This window comes from Gracilinanus agilis, chromosome 1, assembly GCF_016433145.1.
Source record: "Gracilinanus agilis isolate LMUSP501 chromosome 1, AgileGrace, whole genome shotgun sequence".
Classification (NCBI taxonomy): domain Eukaryota; kingdom Metazoa; phylum Chordata; class Mammalia; order Didelphimorphia; family Didelphidae; genus Gracilinanus; species Gracilinanus agilis.
Genome location: NC_058130.1, coordinates 590,226,917 through 590,250,765, shown reverse-complemented (window position 1 = coordinate 590,250,765; position 23,849 = coordinate 590,226,917). Strand labels below are relative to the sequence as shown.

The window sequence follows — 23,849 nt, the reverse complement described above, 5'->3', positions numbered from 1 at the left end:
CGTTCTTAATTCTATATTATCCAAATATACTAAATGCATTTATGAATACAAAGGGAAAAGACCTAAGAAAATAGAATTCATCAATGAAGTAGGAGCACTATGTGAGATATAAATAGGAAATTTTATATTTTCATATTTCATTTAATCATATCTATAGATTAAACCCACCCACCCAAAAGCTAAACAAAGCTTCATTTGAACCAAGGCTAGAGTTATGTTACTAAGACAAGAGGAGGGGGAATGGCCCAGACAACTGAAGCTTTCTCTCTAAGTGGCCATTTATGATGCTGCAGCCTGTTAAAAAGTGACTATCCATCAAAGCATTTATTAAGTGCTTACTATGTGCCAGAAGGTGGAGAGCTAGGTGGCTCAGGGAATAGAGCCCTGGGTCTGGAGTCAGAAAGACTGAATTTCAAATTTGACCTCAGATGCCTCCTAGAAAAGTGATCCCTTTAAGTCACTTAACTTCTACCTGCATAAAATTGGAGAAGGAAATGACAAATCACTCCAGTATCTTTGCTAGGAAAACCTCATGGACAGTTGGTTCAGAGGATCACAAAGAGTATGGCAAGTGAGCAACAACAACGAATGTACCAGGCACTGAAGCTACAAATAAAATGAATGAAACGATATCTATTCATGAGGAGTTTCTTTTTGCATACGCCTCCACGAATATATGAAAAGATGCAGGCTAACAATTCGAATAGAGAATACCCTGGAGGTTAACTCAGATATTGGACTCTGAGCTAATCCAGATTATGGCTGCATAAGAAACCCAGTGACAGGTCTCTCCCTCGATGGCTAAAGCAGGCAGTGCTAAGCCTGCCTTGCATGAGGGTCTCTATCATGGTCAAGACACAAGACTAAGTTCTAGGAATACAATGACCTAAATGGAAATGATCTCTGTCCTCAAGAAACTTGCATTCCTCTGTAATGCAAGACTACTCACTACCCTTAAGGAACCTTCAACATTGCTGAAGCTACTTTCTTTCTTAGAAAATGTGAGGAATGAAAAGCCCCTTACTCAGTTTGTGACTCTTTTTTGTTTTGTGATGCTACCAAAAAAATTTGCACACTTCTCAACTCACAAAAGTTGACTAACATTTTTTTATCCTTTACTTTTCTGTCTTAAGAGTCAATACTAAGTATTGGTTCCAAGGCAGAAGAATAATAAAAGTTGGCAATTGGGTTTAAGTGACTTGCCCAGGGTCACACAGTTAGGAAGTGTCTGTGGCCATATTTGAACCCAGGTCCTCTCAATTCCAGATCTAGAACTCTATTCACTTAACCACCTAGCTGTTCCAAGTTTGCCTATGTTTTACAAGTAGAGTCGATTTCACTACAATAAATTTTCTCACAATCCCAGCTCTGGCAGCCTTTTTGTTTGGGTTTGTTTTTAATAACATGGTATTAAAGGCAGACAGAAAGTTTAGACTGCCGGCATGTTTACATTTGCTTCTCCATTCTTATATCATTCCAATAGGATATTTACTTACTGTGACTGTGGCTAAGGCCAGGGGAAATACGTTTTCAAGCGTCTTGAAATTTAGGATTGCGTGATTCTGCAGTAACTAGGTCAGAAGTCCTGAAAGGATTGGCCTTGGTTAGCTCAATCAGGCTAATGCCTTAATATAGTTCCATATAAGGAGAGGAGACTTTTTTATGGAGTCCTTCCTTCATTCCAAATGATGATAATGATGATGGCTCAAAAAGGAAGCTATCCAGAGGCACAGATTTATAGTTTATGGGTGGGAATAATTAAATTAGATTTGGGTCAAGGTGACAAACAGATCCATCGACTAGGTAAAAACTCATGAGACTATCACACAGGGAGAATGATGATTAGTGATTTTGGAAAGCATTTAGTAAATCTTTATAAATGTGGGGTTTTTATTAGTATTTCTGATTAACAAGAATGTTTTCAGGCCAGATTCAGTAATGGAGGCAATGTTTCCAATAGAGGAAGTTTCTATGGAGAACTGAACAAAGGAACAGCCTGGGAACTTTGGGAAAATATTCTAAATCAAGTTTCCACATACAGACTCTAGGTCTAGCATATCCACCATTTTGCTTTAATATAGATCAAGCCAATTCAGTATTGCTTCCTGTTTATTCTTAGATATACAAAGCAGTGGAATGGAGCCTTTTCAACAGGCTTTTGGTATTCAAGCAACTCCTTCCTAGAAAGCTGGATCCTAGGATGAGGAAGCTGTATTGTAAATCTCATCTTCTTGTTGGATTCCAGAATTCTAGTTGGGTCTTGGATGTCATATTCCCTCTGGGGTGAATAATTCAGTAAGGAGTATAATAGCCTCTCCTTAAAGACTTTGTTAGGAATGGCCTCAACACCATCCAATGACTTAGCCTTATTAATACTCTAATAATAACTTTAAAATGATAATAGTTCTGAGGGACTTATGAAAAAAAAAGAATGCTATTCATCTCCAGAGAAAGAACTGTTGAAGTCAAGCATATGATTTTTCACTTGATTATTTGGGTTTATATTTTGGGGTTTGGGTTTTATAAGATTATTCACTTACAAAAATGAATGACAAAAAATATGTTTTACATTATAATATATGTAAAACCCAGGTTGAATTGCTTGCCAGCTCTGGGAGGAATGAGAAGAAGGGAGGGAAACAAATTAGATCATATGACTTTGGAAAACTTATGTGGAAATTAATTTATTTATTCTACATAAAGTAATTGGTAAAAAATAAATAAATGAAGTACTCCGGGGAGAAAAAAATTATAATAGTGCTTAATCTAGCACTTTAAGGTTTGCAAGTACCTTAAAAATATTAGCTCCCCTTAGTCTTATAATAACCCTGGGAGATAGGTGCTAGCAATATTTCCATTTTACAAATGAGAAAGCTGAGGCAAAATATTTGCTCAAGGTCACACGAATATTATGTATCTGTGGCTAGATATGAACCCAGATATTTTTTATTCCAGGTCCAGCAACTCTGCCACTTTATTTATTCAGAATAATTATAGCAATAGCATCACCTTATATTTGTATAGTGTTTTGCAATTTACAAGGTACTTTCACTTACTCATTTGATCCTTAAAGAAACCCTGGGAAGTTTATTTAATGAGTCCTATTCCCATGTTCTTCCTACCAAACCATAACTAGGAAAAAGGGATCAGGGGAACACTAAAAACTAAGGAAATCATTTTTGAAGCCCTGACTTGATGAGAAGGGGATCCATTTGTTCGGGTCTCTTCTAGAGGTTGTGGGGGCAGTACAAAAAAAGAGTTAGAGACAACCTCGGATCAGGAAAACCACAGTTCAAGTCCTACCTCAGGCGCAACACTGGCTGTGTAACCGAGAGCAAACCAGTTAATAACTCAGTGAATCAAACAACTCTCAGATTCAAAGTTGGAGAGCAGGTGCAGACCTGCACTGGTAGAGGGAGTTCCCACACTATAAAGATGCCCTCTTCCGATGAAGTTATAGAACCCTTAAAAAAAAAAAAAAAAGCAAGATCCTAAAAATTCTAAAAGGAATTCTTAAAGGTTTAAGCCAAGGGGCAGCTGGGTAGCTCAGTGGATTGAGAGTCAGGCCTAGAAACGGGAGGTCCTAGGTTCAAATCTGGCCTCAGACACTTCCCAGCTGTGTGACCCTGGGCAAGTCACTTGACCCCCCATTGCCCACCCTTACCACTCTTCCACCAAGGATCCAATACACAGAAGTTAAGGGTTAAAAAAAAAAAAAGGTTTAAGCCAAGATGTCTTAGTGTGTCTGCCCCAAGAAAAATCATAAATATCGCAACTTTAGTTGGAAATTTTTTTCACAATCATTTAGCTTAATTCCTTCATTTTGCAAAGGATAAATCAAGATTTGTAAAAATTAAGGGACTAATGCAAGGTCGAATTACTAATTAGTGGTTCTTCTGGGACTAGGAATCAGGATTTTAATTACACCTCAGGAGAAATGGTAAAAATGCTCTATCATCTTGCTACTAAAAAAAAAAAAAAGGTATTTCAATGTACCTCCTTGATAGAGTAGGATTGCTATTGGTGTTATTCCTGTTTCAAATAAATGGAGAGGGTCAAAAAAATGTGTTAGGTGCACAGGATTTAAAATGAACCCCATCTGTATTTTTAAATAATTGCACTGCTAAAATATAGAAGCTATGTCATTTTAAAAATTGTTTTTGAAGACCTCAAGAACCTGCTGCATTCCTAGGGGTCTTCTGCCTGTTTCAGTCTCTAGTCATTTGTTAGCATCCTTCTCTGCTCCCCCAATAATTATTTTGTTTTTTATTTTGCCTCTTTTTTGTGTTTGCTCATCTTTCTATGTGGTGTTCACTTACTAATAGAGAGTGAGCTCCTAGAGGGTAGAGATTATTGCACTTTTGCCTTTGTATCCAGCTCCTAACATAGTGCCTGGAACATTAGAAGCTCTTTAAAAATGCCTATGCAATTGCTGAACTTAAGAGGGACAAAAGGCCCTTTGGGTTCCAGATATTTACTGGTTTGCCAATCCCCATCTTGTGTTGCAGCTTCGTGTTCCTCATGAAAGAAAAGAAATTGTAAAGGCAAAATGTTAAATTATTGCTGTTGTGATTTAGTTGTTTTCAATTCTTGACCCCATTTGGGGTTTTCTTGGCAAAGATAATGGAGTGGTTTGCCATTTCTTTCTTCGAGCTCTTTTTTACAGTTGAGGAAACTGAGGCAAACAGGGTGAAATGACCTGCCCAGGGTCACATAGCTAGGAAATGTCTGAGGCTAGATTTGAGCCCAGGACCTTCCTTCTCTATCCACTGAGTCACCTAGCTGCTACTCTACCTTTCTTTACATTTTTTCTTGGCAATATTTTGATTTATGATGTTATTACTCCATGTTTAACTCACAATTCTTTCTTGATGGATTAAAATAGCAAAAAATAATGCAAAGTGACAGAAATGAAAAAATCCTTGTTAGTATTCAGCCCAAAGCACATAGCCCTGAGCCTAGTCATGTCCCTTCTGTAATAGCAGAGTGAGTACATTCAGCAAAACCCTGAGCATCATATTTACTGGTCCAAACCCAAATGAACCTCTTTTTAAGCACATGACATGGTAGAATTTATTAAGTGTCTTAGAAACCAAGATGATTCAAGGTGATGGGGTTCATACAGTCCAATGCCTTTGTTTTACAATGAGCTCAGAAAGGAGTGACTCGATCCTTATTAATGGAAGAGTCAGGATTAGAATTCAGGTCTCCTAATTCCACTGCTCCACATTTGGCTGCTGTGACTCTGGTTATTTTGAAAAACAAACAAAATCACAATGACCAAATGTGGTACAGTCGAATTAGGAGATGATGGCCTCTCACAAATAATTAGAAATAAAATACTTTTTTTAGAGACTATCAAATAAAACCCTTCAATTGTTCATTTAGTCATGTCCAACTCTTGGTTGTCCTATTTGGGATTTTCTTGGCAAAAATACTGGAGTAGTTTGCCATTTCTTCTCCAGTCATTTGAAAAATAAGGAAACTGAGGCAAACAGGGTTAAGTAACTTGCCCAGCATCACCCAGCTACTCAGTGTCTGAGGCCATCCTGTACACATTGTTCCATTTTCATTTTACAGATGAGGAAACTGAGGCCCCTTATCGTTGCTGCTCTGTAAAGTTTCCTATTTTCTATTTGTTTCTTATGAAAATATAGTTCATTAAATGAGATATTCTTTTTTTTAAACCTACATTTTCTATCTTAGAATAATACTGCATATTGGAACGGCAAGAGCTTGGCAACTGGGGTTAAGTGACTAGTACGGAGTACAAATCTGGGAAGTGTCTGAAGCTAGATTTGAACCCAGGACCTCCTGTCTCTAGACCTGACTTTCTAGCTGCCTACAAAATGAGGCATTCTTGATTACAGACAAGCCCCAATTTGGGAATAATGAGTCCTTGGAGACCATGTCAGAGTTGTTTCTCTTGAGAAATTTCTTTGAAGGCAGGGACAGTTTATTTTTGTCTTGGTATTCCCCAAGTCTCAGGACAGTACCTGGCATTTAATCAGTGCCTGTGGATTGCTTGAAAGTGACCTTATATTTTGCCCCTAAAAACAATGGGTGGATTAAGGGTTGCGTTCCTGTTGAAGGCTCTTCTTCAGAAACTTTGTGATTATGTTGGTACACTTCCAATAGTCCTGTCTACCAAGGAAGCTCTCAACCCTTCCACAGCTTGGCAGGCACTTTAATGAATTGTTGTGGCCAAAAAGAAAAATTATCTGGGAGATAGTCTTCCAGGGATTAACCTCACAAAGCTTAATGGGCTGGTCCTCAAACAATAGACATGTAAGTAGTTCCCCAGACTGGCACCTGATTCTTTTTTATTAGCCTATGCTAATGTGGCAGAACTTTTAAGAGCCCATACAGAGTTATCTCCGTTTCCTGATGAGGAAACACCATCAAACTTTACTAGAAGGACCAGGGACTTGGCATCAGTAAGAAAAAAATATCAGAGATATAGTTCTCCCTACCTCACAAAAGCAGAGGTATAGCTATGAGGTTCAACAACCATTAAAAAATATAATTGTACACCAAGACTACAAAATTGGCATAACTACTCTATTATATACATACTTGTGTCCCAAACAGTGCCAACACATTATAAAGTATACCTACTTCTGATAAAATAAAATTCTACTATAACATTAAGCTGACCTAAAATTGATATACGAACTGGAATATTAAATGTTGAGTTGATAATTTCATTTGCCAAAGAATTATGCATTTTCTTGATTTTTCTGGAGCAGGGAGAACTTTTTAAAAACTGTCTAAGGAATTTTGAGGTATTGGTGCCCCAATCCACCACTGTAACTAGCAAGAGCATCCAGAATTGAAGCTGATGTTGGGGTCTAGGATTATGTGGCCCCCTAAGAGACTACTCCATGCATCCCAACATAAGTGAGAGATTATTTAGCCTGAAGACCAACTGAGCCTGCATTACAGTCACATATTTTTTAACATGGCCGATGCATTCTGAAAAAGACATTTATAAAATTAATGTTTAGAAATGGAAATATGTTTCAGTTGTATAAACAGACACTTGAATATCTATATTTTAATTCGGGTGACCCTCAATTGGAAAATGTACATGACTTTTGGATATCTAGTATCGCCGGAAAAATATTTTTTAAAAGATAAGCTTTCATGACAGGAAGAGAGTTGAAGTTCACTGAAAATACTTCTTGATTTTGTACTTTTTTTTGTACTCTTTTAATTTCTGGGCCTAATATATTGTCCATCTTCAGTGTCTATCTAAGATACTGATAAATCAGCGCTATGGGTGGTATGAGTAGGCTACCGTTTATTGCCAACCATGAATTTTGACTCTATTTTGACCTCTTGTATTACCCATTGTGCATCTTGAACTTGAAGTCTCATAGATGTCTTAAACTCAGTTTGTCCAAAACTTAATTTCTTACCCCAAATTCTCTCCTCTTCTTACTTTATTACTTTTGAGGGTGCCATCTTTCTCCTTCTAGGCATCCACTATCACAATCTACTTGTCTTCCTTGACTCCTCTCTTGCCTCTGTATTCAAACTGTTGCAAAGGCCCTTCAATTTTACCTCTGTAACACTTTTCAAATATTCTCCCTTCTCACCTCTGACATTGCCACCAGCCTGATGCAGGACCTCTTCACCTTGTACTTGGACTACTGAAATAGCCTGCTGGTTGGTCTCTCTGCTACATCTCCCCATGCTACATTTCATTCTCCTTTCAGATATCAAAATGATCTTCCTAAAACACAAATCTGACCTTGTCACCATCCTACTTAATAAACTCCAGTGGCTCCCTATCATTTCTAGGATCAAAAATAAAATCTGTTTGGCTTTCAAAGCCTCATACAACTTATCCCCAACCATTTTCCAGTGTTCTTCCACCTTATGGTCCTCACCTCCTTCCTTTACTGATTGATCCAGTGCTGTTGGCCTCTTTGCTGTTCTTAACACAAGATACTCTGTCTCCAGACTGGACATTTTTACTAACTGTCCAACCAGGCTTTAAATGTTTTCCTTCTTTATCTCCACCTCCTGGCTTAAATACTTTCTTCTCCAATAAGCCTTCCCTGATCCCTACTTAATTCTTGTAACTTTCTTTTTTGATTATTTACAATTTATCTTGTACAACCCATTGTTGTTTCTATCTTGCCTCCCTCATTAGCCTGTGAGCTCCTTAAAAATTTTTTTAATCAGTCTTTTTTGTTTCCCAGTACTTAGCACAATTCCTGCATTATAGTAGATATTTAGTTAATATTTATTGGCTAGTTGTGCCAGACAAACAGTAAAACGGATGCTATTGGTGAGAGATATAATCAGAGAAAAAAGCTGACTGGTCAGGTGGTAAAGTCAAGGTTTAACTCAGTAGAGTGACAGCCTGCCCATGTCATTGGTATCAATGCAGAGTCATGAGAGCTAGAGGAAGGTGCCTAGCACATTAGGTGGATTGCCTAGGGAAGGATTTCAGGAAGACATGAATGAGAGACAGGATGAGAGGTGATGGATGGACTGCAATTTGCATCGCTAGAAAATACTGATATTAATGAACTCATAAATTTTACAAAGTATCAAAAGTTTGTGTGTGTGTGTGTATGTGTTATATTTTATGAGATCTGATGAGTCAATCTCTTTTTAAACTAAATTTGTTTTTGTAAACCTGGATTTTTGTGTGTCAGAATGGTTTAAAGTTTGGTATACCTGAATAGTAATAACATGGTTGTAGTAGGTAGGAAAATCCATGTTTTATAAACTAATCAATGAGATAGTTGTTATTATTAGTTTTATAAACATATTTACTATGGGGTTCCTTTAAGACACAGTATTTTTAGGAGTTTTAAATTTTAAAATTTTATATGAAAAATGTGATTCATACAAGTTTTAGGAAGCAATCTATTGCATCAGATACATTCTTACCTTTATGTCAAGAGGTCAGGATTATGATAACCTTGAGAGGGTCAGACCTCTGTCTTAGAGAATTTCTTATTCTTCTTAGCTTCTACTTAGCTCAGTGATTTAGATTTGGATATAGTTAAAGTTCTGTAAGTCATTAAAAAAACAAACAACTCTTGCCTTCCATCTTAGGATCAATACTGTGTATTGGTTCCAAGGCAGAAGAGTAGTAAGGGGTAGGTAATGGGGGTTAAGTGACTTGCCCAGGGTCACAGAACTGGAAGTGTATAAAGGTGGATTTGACCCGAGATCGTCCCAACTCCAGATCCGGTGCTCTATCCACTGAGCTACCTGGTTGCTCCTAAAGTTTTGTGCTGATTTGATTTCCCTGAGCCTCAGTTTCCTTCATCTGAGGGTTGTTAAACTAATGGCCCTAGAGGTACCTACTGTCTTTAGGGCTATGAGCAACACTTATGGTGAGGAACTCAGTGAAAAAGACAACACCACCAACAGAGGAAAGGGATTAGTCATCCCTGATAATAGAGCTCCTCCTGCATCTCTACTAATAACAAGCTTGGTTGTTCACAGGCAGTATGCGAAACTGGCAGAGAGAAGGATGCTCCAACAGCCTAGGAATACACAGAGGGAAGCAGGACAGTAGCGATTATTTGATGCTAGTTACAGAGGAAGCAAGCTTCCTGGGGAATTTTGCTTACTTCCTCATATGGATGATCCCGGTTTGGTCTTTCTGTTGGAAAGGATAAGTCTAGAAAATCAACCAGATAGTTGTATCCAGTAGGCAAAATGTTGAAATCCTCATCTGTCTCAATCATCTGTAGAAATGAGAGTACAATAAGAGGAAAAGGAAACCATTAATCATCAGTTTATTAAGATCTCAAAAAAACAAACTTCCAGAAGAAAAAAGTAGCCTATCATGTTGGCAAGGTTGGATGGGAAATTAGTATTAAGGTAGGGGATTTTTCATAAATACGCTTTTCCCTGAATGGATAACTGAAAAAGTTTAGTTTTGTGAATTGGGCATATTTCTTCTTTACCATGATGGCCAAAAAATACAGAAGGTATATAAAGGTTGCAAGGGATCACTTTAAATCTTGTCCATAATGAGATGCTTTATTTTCACTGCAAGTCTGTAGCTTTAGAGAACAGGCAAGCAAGACGGTAGGCTGCAGAATAGGATATTAAAGTGGGCTTTTTTTTTAACAGATTACCTGGAGATCTAATTTTTAATAATAAATTTCTGACATTTTATAATCTAGGTTCTTTCCCTCTCTCCAACCCTTCATCCTTCCCTTCCACAAGAAGGGAGATAATATATGTTGTACATGTTATTGAATAGGATGTATCAGCTACACAGAGGGCAGGATTTAAGTGGAAAAATAAGAAATTCTTTCTTTACCTCCCACAACTTCAGGTGGCAAAGGAATATATATATCCTGTGAAAAGTTTCCTTCAGTGGGGCAGCTGGGTGGCTCTGTGAACTGACAGCGAGTCTAGAGACAGGAGGTCCTGGGTTCAAATTTGGATTCATATACTTCCTAGCTGTGTAACTCTGGGCATGTCACTTAACCCCCATTGCCTAGCCCTTACCACTCTTCTGTCTTGGACCAGTATACAGTATTGATTCTAAGACGGAAGGTGAGGCTTAAATTTTTTTCCCTTCTAATCCTGGGAGCCATGAGCTAGACTGGAGGCAAAAGATTGAGGCTGATAGGTTGGGAATGAATTATATTCAGATGGCAATTGAAACTTGGACCAATGGCAAGACTTTAACATGAGGGCAGCTAGGTAGCTCAGTGGATAGAGTACCAGGACTGGAGATGGGAAGACCTGAGTTCAAATTTGCCCTCAGACACTTTGCAGGTAGATGACCCTGAACAAGTCACTCGACTCCAATTTCCTTGCCCTTTCCATTCTTCTGCCATAGAACCAATACTTAGTATTTATTTTTAGAAGACAAAGGTTTTTAAAAAATTTAAATATAAAAGACTCTAACATGATTATATTGGAAAAAAGAGGAATCTGAGTGAAAATGGGGGAGGAGGAAAAAGGGTTAGTGAACAGATGCTAATGGAGTGATTAAAGAGGGAAGAAGAAGCCAGGTGTAGCCATACATGTCTGTAATCATTGCTACTGGGCTGGCTGAGGCTGTACCAATATGGCAAGCACCTGGGAGCAAGAGGGAAGAAGGGCTCACCAGGCTACCTCTTGAAGGGTGGGCTGCTGGCCCAAGCCAGTCAAGGCTCCTGGGCCAGTCAGCAGTGGGATTAGGCCCAATGGTAGGCTGCTGAACTTCCAGTTTCTGTGAGATGAAGATCCCCAGTTACCAAAACAAAACCAACAAACCCAAAAACGAGAAGCAAAAGAGAGAAGAGTGCCACAGATACTAAGGCTGGGGAGATCACTGAAGAGAAGCAGTAGTCAAAAGATACAGAAACCGAATAGCAACAGAAGGTTAAGTACTGAAAAGGGCTTTGGATCATTTGGAAAGGGCATTTTCAGGAGAGCAATGGTACATAGAAGGAATTCTGCTGGGAGGAAAAGTACCTTTAAAAATCATTTTTCTGAGGCAGCTAAATGGCTCAATGGATTGAGAGCCAGGCCTTGAGATTGGAGGTCCTGGGTTCAAATTTTTCTTCAGAAACCTACTAGCTGTCTGCCCCTGGGCAAATCATTTAACCCTCATTGCCTAACCTGTTCCCTTTGGTTTTAGAGTTGTGACTAAGATAGAAAGTAAGAGTTTTTTTTTAAAAAATCCCCCTTGCTCATAAAAAAAAAAAGCCACATCTATGATTTCATAGATATGGGATAATTCTAGAATGAGGAATTTCCTCTACCAGTCAATGTCCATCAATATCTTTGGTCAAATATGGAGGTATGTTTTGCATGATAATACATGTATAATCCAGATTGAATTACTTATCATCTTAGGGATGGAGGGAAACAATTTGGATCTTAAAATTTGAGAAAATATATGTGGTAAATTGTTATTGTGTATAATTGGGAAAATAAAATATCTTTGAATAAAACAATACCTTCGGCCAACTTAGACTCTTAATGAAAGAGTTACCTGGGGATTCTGAGAAATTATATGACTTGTCCTGTGTTACATACACAATATATGCTGGGGAAGGACTTGAATCTAGGTCTTTCTGGTTCTAGAGCCAGTTATCTCTCATTAAATTTATTTATTTTTTAAACCCTTACTTTCTGTCTTAGTAACAACTGTGAGACAGAAGGGCAGGCAATTGGGTTTAAGTGCCTTGCCCAGAGTCTCACAGCTAGAAAGTATCTGATTTGAACGTGGCTCTCCCCCAATTCCCAGCCTGGTGTTCTATCTACTGTGCCTTATTCTCTGAATTTTTAAAAAATATTATTCTTGGGCCAATCAAGAAAAGTTGATACAATCCATATATAATAATAAACTGATGAGCTGTGTATATTGGCAATATTATCCTGCAGGTTTAATATTGGTCAAAGTCTTTTCTGTAATCTGGAGCCATTCCTATGAATCCATGTAAAAAGTTCTTGTCATATCTCAAACTCCCCTTCTTGCTTTATTTTACTTCCAAATAAAATGTAATGATCTGGAGGAAAGCTAGGATTCATCTGACTCTTTGGAGCTCCCCTTCCATTTTTCAGCTTCTATGAAACTGTAATTGGGGCAAACAGTGACATGCATACATGCCTCCTTTCTAAAGCAGAGGAGAGTCCAGGAGGGAGAAAGGCTGATCCCAGAAAGTCAGAGGGGTTTATTCCTGAAGAGAGACCACTCCAGGCAACAGGACAAGGCTAGGCAGAGAAACAAATTGGGAAAAAGCAAATGAGAGAGAAATGAAGGAAAACAGTAAAAATGGCAAAATAGTATCATGGGGAATGAGAGGTGTATTTAACCTTGAAATTTTAAACTACTTATAATCATGGAATTTCAAATGTGGAATAACATTTGACCTCACCAACTCCTCAACAAATGAGAATAAGTTGTTATGGTTTAGGGGTAGGGGGAGTGGGAATTAAAAAATTATTAGGGTTGCTTTGTGATGCTTTGAGTCATGGATAGGATCTTCCCCTTAGCTTTGATCTATTTGGTATGTTTTCCTAATGTGATTATATTTAAAAGTAAATTATTTTTAAAGAATGTCTCGGGGAGTGCTTACCAGAAGATGTTTGATTTCTAGGAATTCTGAGCTTTGGTAGAGCTAAAGCTTGTGAGCCTTGCACACTCTGCCTGGCATTGCCTTCGATTTAAAGACAAAAACTCTTTATAAGAAATTATGAAATAGCATGATCTTGGCTTTCTTAGCTTCCTGATCTCCAAAAGTCAAACTTTCCCAACATATAAACCTCTACTCTTGCTATGTTCTACTCCAAAAGATGTTTACCACTAATTGATGGCAACAATTAGCAGTAAAGGGTTAGTCTCCAGGAGGACTAGAGTAGTATTTTAAGGACATACCATATATCTTTATCTCTTTATGTATACATACGTGTGTATGTGGAGAGAGAGAGATAGAAAGAGAGAGAGAGAAGGACAGAAAGAGAGAGAGAGAGAAAGAGAGAGAAAGGATAGAAAGAGAGAAGACAGAAAGAGGAGAGAGAGAGAGAGAGGAGAAAGAGAGAAGACAGAGAGAGAAAGGATAGGAAAAGAGAAGACAGAAAGAGGGAGAGAGAGAGAGAGAGGAGAAAGAGAGAGAGAGAGAAAGAGAGAGAGAAAGGATAGGAAAAGAGAAGACAGAAAGAGGGAGAGAGAGAGAGGAAAGAGAGAGAAAGAGAGAGAGGTATATGTATGTGTTTTATGTATATTTCTACCTCCAAATGTTAGTGTTCAAGCTTAACCAAAGTCAAGTACCTTCTGTATCTCTGAGCATTGTGCTAGACCAGGGGTCGGCAACGTATGGCTCTCAAGCCATATCTGGCTCTTCTGAGGGCCAGATATGGCTCTTTCTGCAGGAGCCATGAAGTCCATTTTTTTTCAGGCGCTGTTACAGGAACGTGCGCTGTTATAGGAGTACCCACTATGAGCACTGTACGGCTCTCAAGGAATTACATTTTAAAAAATGTGGCGTTTATGGCTCTCACAGCCAAAAAGGTTGCCAACCCCTGTGCTAGACGCTGAAGAAAATGCAAAAATTTGGCTGAGATTCAAAGTTTAGATATGAAACAGTCCCTCCATATAGCTCACAATCTTTTAGGGGTAGTTGACACCTATAGGGAACTATTATAATACCCAATAACACCCAATAAGTGGGGAGAGGGAAGTGAGGTCAAAGGTGTGTGAGATCTGAGAAGGGAAAGATCATTGCCAAGTGGATGAAGTCTGAGGAGGGAAGTGATATTTCAACAGGATTTTAAGGGATGAACACTAGTCACAGAGAAAGCTATCCTGGGCATGAGGAGCAGGATGAGCAGAGGTTGAGGCAGACTGTATACAAGAAATGCCTGGTGAAAAACAAATTAGAGTATTTTAAGCTAAAGTAAACTATATTGAGCACATTAAAAGTTAATATGTCAGCTCCAGGAAGAGGGAGGGAAGAGGGGAGGGGAGAAAATGAATCATGTAACCATGGAAAAATATTTAAAAATAAATAAATAAAATTTTAGAAAAGTTAATAGGAAACAGAAGATAAATATTATCATTTCTTATTACTATACCCTGATCACGAGGTTATAATTCTTAAATCCAGCCCAAGTGAAGTACTCTTTTATCCAGGATGGGTGACGAAATATTTCATCTTCTATCGCATCATTCAGTGTTTTCAAGTGTTGTTCAAAGTCCCATGAATCTTTATAAATTTTAGTCCCAGCTGGAGGGTTTATGATGCTCTTGCTAGAAGGGAAGAAAGGAGAGAAAAGAAAGAAGGGAGAGAAGAAAGATAAGAAAAAGGTAAACTTTAATGACTGCATATCAGAATTTATCTGACCCATTTCAGCAATAAGCATAAATAATTGTTACTGGATGCATTGTATATAGGATAGTCTCTTCAGACTCAAGGAAGAACTAATTTACACCTAGTTGCTTTCCAGATTTCCAAACTGCCTCATCCATCATCTCTAAAAGCCAAGTTTTCCCATGACCCTTGCTGTAGTCCCCTACAAATGATGTTTCATTACTTACTTTTTGGCAATGACTAAAGCTAAAGGACTAATCTACAGGAGAATAAAAAGAAGTCTTTTTTAAGGACATGCTACATGTCTCCATATTATATATACATATATTTATACATATATATATTATACATGTATTTACATATGTTTATGTGTACACAAATAGTTCTGACTCCAAAGAGAGATGCAGCTGCAAATGCTATTAAGTTTACAGTGCTCAATTTCAACTAACATCAAGTGCCCGCTGTGTGTGAGATACCAGGTGGACCACCCCTCTCCCAAACTGGGTACTCTTCAGGGAGATTGTTAAGCTGTTTGATGAAAAATCAGCTTCAGGAAGCATACAGAGTCCGATGGACGATCTATCCACCACATACTGCATCCCTAGATCCTTTTATTGAGCCAGAAGAAGACATTTAGGGTTTCTCTACTAATACAAATTATTTATATTTAGGTGTTTGGACACCCTGGGGCGTCCTACCTGATAGGATGGGCTAACTAGGGGTCCATGGGAAAGGGTTCTCTGCTGAACAATGTGGTTCTTCTAGAACAGGGATCCATTGGTAGATTTTAGGGGAGAGGGTACAAATTTATAAATATTGTATAATTGCATTTTGATATAATTTGTTTCCCTCATATTTTATTTTATGCATCTAAAAACAGATTTTGAGAAAGCATTCAGAGCTTTCACCAAAGGAGTCCATGATTCCAAAAAAAGATAACTCCCACTCTAAGCTCAGGCAAAGTAAAAGTCTTTGGTGGCTAGACTATTCTAGCTCCTTTTTGATCCCAAGGCAAAATTTGTCTGGGAACAGCCCTGCCTAGGTGGATCATCCTCTGGAAAGTATAGCCACCCCAGCCCATGTATCATGAATTATTCCAGGTGTGAATAGTTGTGAACAAGACTGCTCATTTGGCAACTTGTCCACAACAAATCCTATTTTTAGCCATAATTGAAGCTCTCATGGTCACTCCAGAATTCTCTCAAACCAAAAAGTTCAGAATCATAAGCTAAGAAGTATCAGTGTTGGGATTTTCAAATAGAGTTCTTTCTGATACCTATACTGTGCTGACCATTACTGAGAGATCAAAGGTTCTGCTTATTTCACTCTGCTTCAATCCATGAAGGTGTTTCCAGCTCTTTCTCTATTCATCCTGTTCATCATTTCTCAGAGTGCAATAGTATTCTATCACCATCATATATTACAATTTGATCAGCCATTCCCCAATTGGTGGTATGTCACAACTCTTCCAGCCCTAAACAATTTAATTCCAAAACCCTACGTTTTGGAATTAGTCAAGGCTTTCAACTCATGCTACTATTTCAGCTCATAGCCTTGAGCTCTAGGGAATCATTCTAGCGGGACAGACTAACAGCAAAGGCAATGTAACAGAAAGATTAAAGAGTATAACTATCATGTCACCACTATACCAGAATGCTGTTTTAGGGAAAAAATGTAGGTGCAATCAAACTCGCCTCTTTCCAAACTACCACTCTCTTTCACAGCTTGCTATCCTCGTCTCCAAGCTTATCTACCAAGATTTATAATAATGTCACAGATTCCATCTGCAATGTTTTGCTTTAGATTTTGTTAGCTCATGAGTTCTGGCTCTAACCTATTCCCTTTTGCTAATTAGTTTCTTGGATTATGACTCTGGATCCATGTCTTCTTTTTCCAGGATGGCTCTTTTTCTTTGGTGTTGCTAACTGTCCCTAATCACTGATATCTTTTCCCTCCTACCTCAAACATAGGGAGTTAACACCTTTGCTTCTATTATCCAGAGTGAAGAAGGAAACTTTACTGAGTGAAAGGTAGTCTACCAGTAACAATTTTACTAAGGAAAATACAGACAATATTGAATGATTAGAAGGTGATTCATATAAGGAAATGAGAAACTTGTTTCTGTAACCCCTAAGTTGACCCTTGTCCGTGATAACCTGTCTTCCAGAACCCTTCAGACTGATCCTTTGTCTTAAATTGAACAACAAACTCTGAAGCTCTTTTCAATCACCCAAGCCAGAACTCAACTAAAGACAAATTCAGGTACATAAAGAGATACAGGGACAGATGGACTACAAAGGAACAAAATCCTGTTTTCATTGGAATACTTTTAAGATGAGGAAAGAAATAAAATATGTAAGACGATCTTTCTTGAGCATTTTCTATCACCATTTAATAAAAGGTGTTTTTATACATTGGTTAGGAATAACTACTTTAGGGAAGCAATTATTGGTTATTGAGAAGATAATGTAGTCCCATTTGCCTGTTCCTTACCTCTCTTCTACCTTGGAATCAATACTTAGTATTAATTCTAAGACAGAAGGTAAAGGTTTAGGTGGGGAAAGGAAATATATTGATGGATCCCAATAAATGTTTATTACAGAATCATGGAATTATTAAATCATTTACTTTCTTGACTTCAACTGCTATCTCTATACAACTAACTCAGATTTATACTAGATCTCCATTTTTGTCTCCCATATCTATAATTCCCACTGACCATATGATATCTCTTTCTGGCTCTCCTTCTATCATCCTAAATTCAACATTTCAAAACAGAACTATTTATTATACCCCTAAACCTATTATTGGAGAAGCTAGGTGGCTCAGTAGGTAGAGTATCAGACGTGGAGTCAGGAAGACTTATCTTCCTGGGTTCAAATCTGACTTCAGACACTAAATAACTATGTGAGCCTGGGCAAGTCACTTAACCCTGTTTGTCTCAGTTTCCTCATCTATAAAATGAGCTAAAGAAAGAAATGGCAAACCACTCGAGTATCTTTGCCAAGGAAACCCCAAATAGGGTTACAAAGAGTTAGACGTAACTGAAATGACTGCATAATAACAAAATCTGTTTCTATTTGTGACCTCATTATTTCTTTGACATTAGCATTCTATGATTTTGTGCTACTTTCCAAATTCTGCACATTACTCCTGGTGTGGCCAAAAGAGCAGGTCAGATCCCTTCATAACAACTCCTCAAATATTTGCCTTCCTATCACCTTTTTTTTAATGGACTCAATGCTCTTCACCATCCTGGTTACCCTTCTCTGGATAGTGTCCAGATTAGAACTGTCTCTAATGGTGCCCAGAACTAAACACAATACTCCAATTGATGCCTGACTCCAGATATAACCTGGCTATTCAGGATAGAATAAGATAATCACTATAAACTAGAAGTTATAGTTCTCCTAAAGCCATCCAAGAATGAATTAGCTTTTTGATTGCCACATCACATTCCTGACTCATACTGAGCTTGCATCCATTAAAACCCCGAAGTCCTTTTAAGAACAATTGCTTTCTATCTATGCTTTCTTAATCTTATTTTTTTATACCAAAGTGTAAGATTTTACATAGATACCCAATGAATTTCATCCCAATCAAATCACTTCAATAACCCAGCCCAAAAGAGTCAACTCACATAGAAATATTCCTTATGGTACATGCTGACTTAAAGAAAACCACAAATTAACATTATTTACATTCTACTGTATATGTATTTAACTTGTTAAGCATTTACCAATTCTAGAGACACTCAGAAGTATTTGAGGTCATAAGTTTGACTGGGAGTTTGACATCTGTGCTTTATCCTGTCATAATCATTTTTGGATTTCCTCAACCACTGTTTTTGTTAGCTGTCCTGCTTGGCTTTGTTTCATCTGCAAATCTGATGAATATGCCATCTAGTCTTTTTTTCCAAGTCATTGATAAAAATATTAAAAAGCACAGGGTCAAGTCTAGCTTTCTGGGGAGCATACTACTTTGGACTTCCTGCCTCCTTGACCACGGATCATTAAAAATTGCTCTTTAATTCTGGCCATCCCACACACTCTGAATCCAGATGATTGTATTTTTAGAGCTTAGCCAATCCATTTATTTTCATCTTCTCTGTAAGAATAATATGGTGCAGAGTGAAAGGAGCAGAGCTAGAAGAACATTGTACACAGAGCCTGATACACTGTGGTAAAATCAAATGTAATGGACTTCTGTACTAGCAGCAATGCAATGACCCAGGACAGTTCTGAGGGATTTATGGAAAAGAACGCTACCCACATTCAGAGGAAGAACTACAGGAGAGGAAACACAGAAGAAAAACAACTTCTTGAACACATGGGTTGATGTGGACGTGATTGGGGATGTAGAGTAGAAATGACCACACCAATGCAGCTATCAATAAAATGGAAATAGATCTTGATTGATGACACATGTTAAAACCAGTGGAAATGTGCGTTGGCTATGGGGGGAGCAGTTTGGAGGTGTGAAGGGGAAAATAAGATCATGAATCATGTAACCATGGAAAATTTTTCTAAAAAATAAAATTTAAAATGCAAAAAAAAAAAAAAAAAGAATAGTATGGGATTTTATCAAAAGCTTAGCTAAAGCTTTTTTTTTGTTGTTGTTGTTTTTTTCAACCCTTATCTTCTGTGTATTGGCTCCTAGGTAGAAGAATGGTAAGGGTGAGCATGGGGGTCAAGTGACTTGCCCAGGGTCACACAGCTGAGAAGTGTCTGAGGCCAGATTTGAACCTAGGACCTCCCGTCTCTAGGCCTGACTCTCAATCCACTGAGCTACCCAGCTGTCCCCTTAGCTAAAGTTTTGAGGAAATAATGATTGTAAAGCACTTTGTAACTGTAAAGGTTAGTCTTAATTTTTACTATTATTATTGAGAATCACTGAGAAACAGATTGTTAATATTATGGGACTGACACCCTAGATGAGCTATGACACAGTCCTGGTGGCAGTAATGGATCTTCTCCCCTCTGTTAATACTTTAAATCTTACCTGTCTAAAGGATCCTTTAGCATTCTCCCCAGGTCAAGTACAGCACCAGGCATCGGTGTCCATGTAGAAACATTAGAGGTTTTTTTAATGAGGTTGTTGAGCTCATTTGGGTCATTTTTAGTATTAGTTTCTTTTATATACCTGTAAATGAGTAACATATTCTGTGAAGGAACTAATATCCTGATTTGAACTGGTAGGTAAGAATTATGGCAAAAAATATTGTTTTGTTTCTTTCAAAATTATTTTTCCTTTAGAAGCTGCTAAAAGCTGTCTTTGAGCTAAGATCTCTAAACAGGGAATACTCCTAATAATTTTATGAATTGGGGGTCATACTAAACTTCTATCGACTATTATAATCGCATGGTCATAAGATTGCATGTTGAGAGCTAAAAAGGACCAAGAAGGAAGAATAATTTTTTATAGATGAGGAAAATGAAGCAGGGTGATCAATAGAGCAAAAATCTAACTCTAGGTCACACAAACTCTGAAGTGGAAGGGACCACAGAGGCTAGCGAGTCCAACTTTTATCTAAACTTGCTCAAAATCATGTAGACTAGCAAAGATATAATTAGCACCCAGGACTCATGGCTATAAATACAGACCATTTCTCTGATATTATCCTGCTATAGTGATTTGAACTGAGTGAATAAGCATTTCTTGAGTGCTTCCTTTGCCTACTTTTTTTTTTAATTTTTTTTAACCCTTAATTTTTGGTGTATTGTCTTATAGGTGGAAGAGTGATAAGGGTGGGCAATGGGGGTCAAGTGACTTGCCCAGGGTCACACAGCTGGGAAATGGCTGAGGCCAGGTTTGAACCTAGGACCTCCTGTCTCTAGGCTTGTCCTTTGCCTACTTTTCAAAGCTCTAGGGGTACAGAGAAAGAGAGATGGCAATCCCTCTCCTCAAGGAACTCATAGTCTAATTGCTGTTATTTTTCAGTCATTTCAGTCATATCAGACTCTTTGGTACCCCATTTAGGCTTCTTTTGGCAAAGATACAAGAGTGGTTTGCTATTTTCCTCTCCAGCTCATTTTATAGTTGAGGAAACTGAGGCAAAAAGAGTTAAGTGACTTTCCCAGGGTCATACCACCAATAAGTGTCTGAGGCTAGATTCAAACTCAGACAGATGAATCATCCTGACTTCAGGCCTACTATTTGACCCACTGGGCCACCTCACTGTCCTCACAGTCTAATAGGGATGATAATATGAAAACAAGTATGTACAAGTAATATATACTAAAGATAAGCTGAATATGGAGTTTATTGATTGGGGTTTGGGGATTGATCCATATTTTAGGAAAATCAGTTTGGTGGCTGAATGAGGGACAGATTGGAGTGGGGAGAGGCTTGAAGGTGGAAGATTTGCCAGCAAGCTACTGTACTAGTCTGGGTGTGATGTGTTAAGGGCTTGCACCAGAGGGGTAGCAGAGATGTCAGAAGAAAGAAGGAGGCGTATTCAAGAGATGTCACGAAGGTGACATCGAAATGCCTTGTCAGCAGATTGGATATGAGGGGTCAGAGAGAGTGAGGAGGAGAGGATAACACCTAGGTTGTGAATCTGAGAGACTTGGAGGATGATGGTGCTCTTTACAGTAATAGGAAAGTTAGGAGGGAGGGACGGATTAGGGGGAAAGACAATGAGTTCAGTTTGGGGCATGTCAAATGGGAGCATGTCCTTTGGACATCCAGTTTGAGATATCTGAATGGCAATTGGAGATGCAAGAAGAACCAGGAGAGATTAATATTCTGAAAACCTAGAGAGAAGAGAGTTTCAAGGAGCAAACAGTCACCAATGTCAAAGGCTACAGAGATATCAAGAAGGATGAGGATTGAGAAAAGGTCCATGGACTTGACAAATAAGAGATCAATGGTTTAGACAGAGAACCAGGCTTGGAGACACTGGGTTCAAATCTGGCCTCACACACTTCCTGGCTGTGTGATCCTGGGTTAAGTCACAACACCAATTACCTTGCCCTTACTGCCTTGGAACCAATATTTAGTATTGATTCTAAGACAGAAAGTAAGGGTTTAAAACAAACAAAGAAAGAAAATAGTCATTGATAACCTTGAAGAGAGCGGTCTTGGTGGAATGTCAAGGTTGGAAGCTTGATCAAAAGGAATAAAGAAATAAGTGAGAGGGAAGAAAATGGAAGCACCCATTGTAGACAGTTTTTTCAGAGTTTAACTACGAAGGGCAGAAGAGATATAGAATGACAGTTGGGTAGAATAGAAGGACTAAGTGAGGGTTTTTTGAGGATGAGGAGCATCTGGATATGTTTGTTGACAGTAGGGAAGCAGCCACTAGATTGGGGAAGACTGAAGATAAGTGACAGAACAGGGATTGGAGAAGGAACAGTGTTCAAGAAGATGAGATGAAATGGGACTACTCGTGTAGGCAGAGGGGTGGCTTCAGTAAGGAGCAAGGCTGTCTTGTCATGTGAGACAGGTGAAGGAGAAGATAGTGGCAAAAGGCATCTGAGTGATATGAGATGAAGAGGGAAGAACAATGGTCTCATTTTTCTTTAATTTGAGAGGCCAAGTTCTTAGCTCAGAGTTGGGGAGAAGTGGAAATTACCTGATCATCTTAGATATAGTTTAAGTGAGGGGGAGGAGTAAAGTCATGGCAACTGGTTAGGAACGGAGTGGTTTTGGTATTTGATGGATAGTCTATATGTATATTGAAGTCCTCATGTATAAGGGTAAGAATTTAGAAGGAGACAAATTGTGAACCAGATATCAAATTCTCTGTGGATAGAAGATCTGTAGACCACAGCTACTGGGATTTTATTAGGTTGTAGATATGAATTGCATGAACCTCAAAGAAGTAACAGTGATGGAGGTAAGGAGAGAACCTGAAAGTGGCAATGCAAGGAGTATTCCAACTCCCCTCCTTTAACCAAAAATTAGAAGAACAAGTAAAAGTGCAACTAATATTGGAAAAGTGGCTAAGTTGGCTGCATTCTCAGGGGCGTCAGGTTTCAGTGATTGTTAGAAGTTTAAAGGAATGGGAGTTGACCTCAGACACTTCCCAGCTGTGTGACCCTGGGCAAGTCACTTAACCCCCATTGCCTATTAAAAAACAAAAAATAAAGGAATGGGAGAGGGAAAAGATTAGAATGGAGGGAAGTTTGTTACCTATGGAAAAAGCATTCCAGAGGGTACAATAGAAAGGGTGGGTGGTGTTTGGACTTTGGAGTTAGAGAATCTAGGAGAATAGGAATAAGAAATTCAGTGGAGAGGGATAGGGAATGACCTACAGGGGTTCAGTATCACTGGGATGTATAGGGTATGACCAGATGTGAGAATGTTCACCCTTGAGTAAAAAATGATACTACTTTTCTTAGAGAAGACCAGAGATTAGATAGGAGACTGCAAGGCAGGACATGGAAGTCTTAACTCTCTACCATAATTTTTTCTTATTCCTTCAGTACACACATAGCCACAATGGGAGATGGAAGGCCTGAAGGCAAAGGGAAATTTGCTCCTTTTTGACCAAAGGTTTTCTATATAGAGGGAGGGAAATCAGCCTGGGAACAGGATGTATCTTTGTGCTGGTACAAATGGAATAACTATAGCAGTCTTCCCTAAGGGGACATGGACAGAAAGAGATGGAAAACCTGGTCAGAGGAAAGTCCTGCTTTTCTTCTCATCTGGAGCTGTAGATCAGACAGGTTCACCATTTCTGTATTCATCAGAGTATATTGGACTTGCAAAAGAAAAGAAATAACTTTGTGCTTTTGGCACATAAAACTTGATTCGGAAATCGATTCAGGAGGAGAGGATAGAATCAGGAACCTTGGCTGATGAGACTGTTAAGTGGGTGCAGGAAGATGTTTGGAACAATTGGACTTCCTCTCCGGTTGACAGTGCCATTACTCGTGGCAGGCAGATGGGGCTATGAAAACCTGAACTGCAGTAAAAGCCTGAATAATTATTCTTCCCCTTACATCTATATCATTTTTTAACTCCCTCTTCTTCTATCTATTTAGATCAGTGATTCCCAAAGTGGGTGCCACCGCCCCCTGGTGGATCCAGGGAGTGGTGATGGCCACGGGT

General features: G+C 38.5%; 1 protein-coding gene across 1 annotated transcript in view; it reads right to left on the bottom strand.

Annotated features, from left to right (window-relative positions):
• Positions 1–23,849, bottom strand: part of LOC123231816 (cytidine monophosphate-N-acetylneuraminic acid hydroxylase) — a 70,263-nt gene that overhangs the window by 5,323 nt on the left and 41,091 nt on the right. Inside the window, exons 10-12 of the mRNA XM_044658122.1 lie at positions 19,794–19,934; positions 14,557–14,731; positions 9,603–9,719 (exon numbers count right to left, since the gene is read on the bottom strand). Coding sequence (XP_044514057.1) covers positions 9,603–9,719; positions 14,557–14,731; positions 19,794–19,934 — 433 coding nt within the window. The remainder of the gene's footprint in view (positions 1–9,602; positions 9,720–14,556; positions 14,732–19,793; positions 19,935–23,849) is intronic.